The 6000-nt window shown below is 43.0% G+C and overlaps 1 protein-coding gene across 1 annotated transcript in view; it reads left to right on the top strand.

The window, feature by feature from the left end:
- The first annotated feature begins 3663 nt into the window (after window positions 1-3663).
- The window catches only part of LOC116762210 (phosphatase and actin regulator 1-like), a 37593-nt gene continuing 35256 nt past the window's right edge, over window positions 3664-6000 (top strand). Inside the window, exon 1 of the mRNA XM_032648944.1 lies at window positions 3664-3766. Within this exon, the coding sequence (XP_032504835.1) occupies window positions 3664-3766 (103 nt within the window). The remainder of the gene's footprint in view (window positions 3767-6000) is intronic.

Below are 6000 nucleotides of genomic sequence, written 5' to 3'. Positions count from 1 at the left end.
GAACAATGGGCCATTATAAATGCTGCTTTTGAGTAGATTAAAGTTATAAAACAGAGCTGAGCTGATCAGATCTTGACATTGGGTTTTGAACATTACAATACTTCCCCACCTTTAAAAATAATGCCTCACACAGATATTGCTATATGTGGTCTACAGTTATGCTCCCCAGAGGATAAAATCATCTTTTGTAATCTATTTCGGAACCTGGTCATATCATGTTAAAGAACTCAGCCGTTAATTACTTGGTAAAATAAAGTCCCTTTTTGCAAGTGAATAATCATCCCCTTCCCAAATACATTTCTTTAAGTTGAAATTTTCCTCTCCAAGTTTTCTTTAAAGCATTGCCCTTTCACATTATATGTTCATTTTGTAAGACTTCAAATTCCCTTTCTTGGTCAACTCTCCAGAAATGACTGACTTCCAAAGCCATCCCCCAAGCCCTGGGAACCAACTCTATTTTTCACGTTTCCAATTTAGCATCTCCTTTTCAATCACACATTCATCTGGGCTCACCAACAGTGGATTGTGCACAGTCTTTCTCTCTCTCTCACCTCTGAGTCATTACAATTTCAGTAGAATCACAATAGAGAGTTCAGAACCTGTCACCCACACCTTACTGTAAGCTAAAGGAACCAGAAGACAGCTTTCTCCTTTTGTAAATGTCAAGTGTTCAGCATGTCTCCACTGGGGGCTGAACAGAAATGTAACCTTGGAGAAGTCAGTCCTTGGGTCTGGGCACAGCTCTGAGTATTCTGAGTCCAAAGTCGGCTCTTCCTACAAGGGCATATGATTCGTAGTTTCAGCTTCCTCTTTCATCAGGCTTAACTCTGTAGCACCAGCTTGGTGTCTGATTTGTTCTGACTGGGTGGGAGAGCCCATAAGATAAACAGAAGGAGATGTTCAGGTTTGTCTCAAGAGTAGTCCACAAAGCTGTGTATATGGGAGAAGGGAGTCTGGTGGTTTTCCTTCCAAGGCTTCTTAAATGCAGCTTCTCTTTTCTTAACAATACAACATGCCACACACCACACCACACTTATTACTAATTCTGCTTGGTCAACAAAGGGTGCAAGAGGGTCATGGAAAACCCACTACAGATCTTGTATTTGGCTATCATTATGCCTTTCATGAGTGGATCTCAAAGTATTATGCCTAAAAGTCCTTACTGAGGTTTGGTAAGGAGGCTATTCTACCAGAATAAGCTCAGGTATCAAACCAAAGTTCCTTTTTGCTGTGAGGTTTATTTTGTTACATTCAGACAGAGAGAAACTCATTTAGACAAATTGGCATGATTGGGGCTGGAGATTTGACCAAGCAATCAGAGGCTGGAAGAGGACGAAAGGCCAGAGAAGAGGGAGGGGGTGAAATCCAATGTTCACTCTGTATTTCACTCCAGAAAACAGCTCGCAATTATAATCACCCACCTTGTTTTGCAGCTCAGAATAAAAGTGGCATTGCACCAAACCCTGCCCAAGCAGCCATTGTGATTAGAAAGTACTCCACACCTTGGAGAACCGAGGAGCCACGAGCCTAATTTTAAATGCAAATTAAATTGAGGGGGTAGCAGAGAGAACACATAAAAGACAGTAAAACAGAACCTTTCAATTTTCTTAAATTAGCAGTCTAATGTGTTCTAAAGAACAGCTCCCCTCAGATCTCTTCTTAGGGGTTGTATTTCATCACAATATAAAATGGGTAAATCCATCACTTGCCTCTGCTTGGTGCTCTTGAACTGAGATTGAAGGAAAAATTAGAAGCTGTTCATTTGGGCTTGTGGGCTCAGCGGCGTGAGGCAGCTTCGTTTTATGCTCTACGGGGTCCTATTGAAAGGGGCCAACAAGTGCTGGTGAGTATCTGCTAACTGCAAGACTCTTTCATATACATCTTTTTTGGGTTATCTTTCCTTTACCAGGGGGGAAATCTCCCAAAAGATTTATGTTATAATGCAGCTTTCAAAACCTAGGAAATTCCAGACAGCTTTCTAAGCTTCTTCCAGTGACTGATTTACGCAAGGGGAGAGAGTTATTTTCAGCCCAGATGCTGGTGACTGATCCGTGTATTAATTATAACAGGGGAATGTGTAACTGATGCTAGCTAAAACAGCCTTTCCCCACCACCCTTAGCCTGCGTTAGGGTAGGAACTGGTGCCCCGACAACTTTTCTACCATATTAACTGCATAATCGTGTAATTGTGTTATAATTGCAAATAAAACTGGGACTTGGAGCTATAAAAATAATTAAACCCAAACCATTTTTTCAAATGACTATGACAGTACTCTGTCTAAGAGATGGGCGGCGGCAGCCGGGGGATGGAGGTAGGGGTAGGGGTCGGGGGCGGGATGGGGCATCGGACCCGCGTGATGGTGACATGTAGATTTTGACGGTGATGGTTTTCTGCCAAAGTTTTACCCGAGAACCTGGTCATTTCCTTCCTTCGCAGTGGAGGATACAAAGAGACTGAGGCTGGCGTCACCTTCCGTTGCTAAGGTAACGTGCTCTGGCCATTTTATCTGATAAAGGAAGTCCAGCGGACGGTATACATTATTCATCGCCGATCTAATCAAACAATCAAAATTGTTTACTTTCACCGGGAATGTTTAGTGAGATCAAAGACACGGTGGCTGAAATCGCTCCTGCTCTTAACTGCCGGCAGTTAACCCTTGATTTTATTTATTTTTCTTTTCTTTTTTGCAGTAAGTATGACTTGCCGTTGGGGTAGCTTTGGATATTTTTTAAAGTTTCCGCCTACCAGACTTGGTTTCTTAAATTAAAATATGCACTGTTAGAAAGAAAAAGCAATTGGATTATCCTTCTGAGTTTGATTTTAATGACTTTGTCTTGTTAACTCTTTCCAAAAACATCCTGCAGAAATAGAGATACTTCATTTGTGCAAGTATGGGGGAAAGGCTACATATGCTAGAAAGAACCTAACAGGCTGAATGTTTTTAATGAAGCGTATTAGCTTCCTGACAAGCTAGTGCATGATAATATCCCGGGGATCATTGCAATTCTGAAATAATTGTCGTTGCTCTACAAACCAGAGTTCTTTCTCAAAAGCAGCCTGTCAGAGGCAAGCAGGTGACGATCCTTAGCACTTTATAAAACGTGCTAGAGGAAATCGCTAAAAGGAAGGAGTGCACGGCATTTTTACAGCAAACATGTCAGCATGTGTCATAAACGCAAGGCATCTATAGGTGGAGGCCCTGATTCCCAGGAGATGCTCGCTGCTCCAGGGGAATTAGAGCTCCCCGGATCAACTGAGGATCCATACTCAGAATGGCTGATACTTAATGATGTCATTTATCAGACAGACCTTTTGAAAACAGAGAGCATATAAATTTAAAAGTTTATTTTCCGGTTAATACACAGCAAGGAAGGACTGGTATGTTATCTCTCTTTAGCCTGGATCATCTGTATTTTCTGTGTAGCATATATTACTTTTAATAAATGTTGGTGAAAGGCTGCATTTTCTCCTACAGTAGGAAAGCTCTGTTGAGGGATGGACTTAAAACGGGGAATGTCAGTCAAATAATAGGATATTATAATGGGGTATCTCTTCTTCCAAAATCATATTTGACAGTCTAAAATACTGTGTATTTTCTTCCTCTTCCATAGGCAATACAAGTGACTATTTTGTCTTAAAACTCTGTTTCTGGAACATCGAAGATGGATTATCCCAAAATGGATTATTTTCTGGATGTCGAGTCTGCTCATAGACTCTTGGATGTTGAGTCGGCTCAAAGATTCTTCTACAGCCAAGGAGCTCAAGGTAATTAAAAGGGAGAAAGAGAGGAAACTCCTCTCATTTGCATGTTGGTTTTATATTAACAGTGCAGTGTGGACTGTAGCAGTGTAAGCTCTACTGCAGAAGTTCAGCAACTGGGATTTCCCAATCGGTAACCTCTACCGAACTGTTTCTGGAACTGAAGCAGGCATGCAGTAGAATGAATAAATCTAAACTTCTTGATGGAGTTAAAAAGCAACCTGCCCAGCTTTCACACAACAACCCTTGAAAAGCCATGTTACAAAATTATTTCCAACTCCTTGCAACCAAAGTCTAGGTTTGAAAGGTTTCGAGGATGCTTTCAGCCACAGGAAAAGGTTGAGTGCACAGCTACTGCACTAGAGAAGTAGGTCTAGGGCACCCCGACCTATCGATTGAAATCCAGCCGGATGAGGGGCTCCTGAGATAAGCTTTGAGCTTCTACAGCTGTCTTATCTAGTTTAGATGAATCAATTACTGCCTCAAGGAATTAACAGTGTGCTTGGAAGCACTAAGGAACATGCCTGTTGTGAGGTGTGGCTGATAGGTACCTTTTTTATTACAGATTTCAAGATGTCCGTTAGGCTCCGTTGGCTTGTTCTTCTGTTCCAGGGTGCACTTAGAATGTTCTGCCAGCATATTAGAGTACAGGGAGAAGCTGGGGTATTTAATGGGCTCTCCTGACAGGCAGGAGATATTTTTAAAGCCTATTTTCTCTTCTCCATAGAAAATTTAGGGTATTCAGTTAAAGCAACCTGATGATGGGCATATCCCAAATGGTACAAGAAATGCACCGAGAAGAAAGGCAACTTTCATTTTCTTAGAGAAGTAGTTGAATTCTTCAAAGCCACGAGGCAGAACAGAAAAGGAAATGCTGTTTTGATAATGCTGGCACCTTTCACTGTTACGTGGTAAAGGGTACTTCACACAGGGGTACTTCACAGAGGGCACTTATGATATTCTGCCTCGGCTTCCCCAGTTGTCTTGTCTGAAGTGGTTTTTCCCTAGCTCTTAAGCCCATTTCGCATGGCAAACTCAAGGGCTTGCAAAGCCTCCTTCTCTGCTTCCATTTTCCTGGGCCAGGATCCCGTCGTCTTCAAGCCAAGAGGGGCTGGTAATCATCTGGTTGATTGGCTGGGGTCAGTATGCTTATCAGCTTCCATTAGCAAAAGTGAGACAATAGCTAATTCTCCTCATTCCCGTGGGTGTGTGTAGTCAGCATTGCTCCTTTCAGCCACTTAAAGGGACATGAAAATGTTACTGAAGTAGAAGAAGGGTGAGAGACTGGTCAGAACTTCCAGCCCCTTCTGGGTCTGCAAGTCAGAAGGTGCTGGGAACAGATGGAGAACGGAGGCCAGAAAGAAAAGGGGGCTGAGGCAGGGCTCAATCCCATCTCTGGCTCTGAGTTTAAACATTGCTGCATCTGTCCATTTCCATTTGAACAGGAGAATAACATCTGGTGCTGGGGTCAGACACCTGAGCCGTGTCTCTGTTGGCAGAGCAGAGAAGGGGAGTGGCAGTGAATTATAGATAATAAAGATGCCCATTTTGCCTTGCAGTAGACACAGTTTGAGCCTTTACGAGGACTGTGGGCTCCAGGCATTTATGGAAGGCAAACAGTCAGGGTGTGGGAGACTCAGAGGACGCAAAGCAGTCTGGTGGTTGTCGCCAGATGGAGTTTGGGGTGGAGTGGACAGAACTGTCGCCATCAGTGACTATGGTTTCGACACCAGAGCTGGAAGGACTGGAAAATGCATGGGAGGTGGTAGCATAAGCTACTGACTGTGGCTCCCTGATGAGAGCACGTTCGTTTTAGGGTAATCAGAATGATACTGCAATCAAGGAATCTTGGATCTGTAGAGAGAGTGAAACAACCCCCAGGCCTCCTGAGTCAGAAATCCAGGTGTAAGTCGTAGAGGTTTGCCTTTTAAGCAAGAGCTCCAATGACAATTCCTCAGCTCTCACACTCTTCTGGAGACCAGCATTTAAGAACCAGTCCATCCTGTCTGATTTCTCTCCTTCCACCCCAGAATGGGATGTCCCCAACATCAGAGGCAGGATAGTACAGTGGTTACAACCAAATCCTTACTGCCTGGGTTCAAACCCTGGGTCTGCCACAGTCAACCTGGGAAAATTAACCTTTGAGTTTTTAATTTCCTCCTCTGAAAAATGGAAACAATAATAGTGCCCAATTCATAAGTTGTTAAGAGCAATAACGAGGTAAATTGAAAGTGCTTTAA

This window comes from Phocoena sinus, chromosome 11 (genome assembly GCF_008692025.1).
Source record: "Phocoena sinus isolate mPhoSin1 chromosome 11, mPhoSin1.pri, whole genome shotgun sequence".
In the NCBI taxonomy this organism is placed as follows: domain Eukaryota; kingdom Metazoa; phylum Chordata; class Mammalia; order Artiodactyla; family Phocoenidae; genus Phocoena; species Phocoena sinus.
The sequence above is the reverse complement of the archived record's forward strand: the minus strand, read 5'-3'. Positions and strand labels throughout refer to the sequence as shown.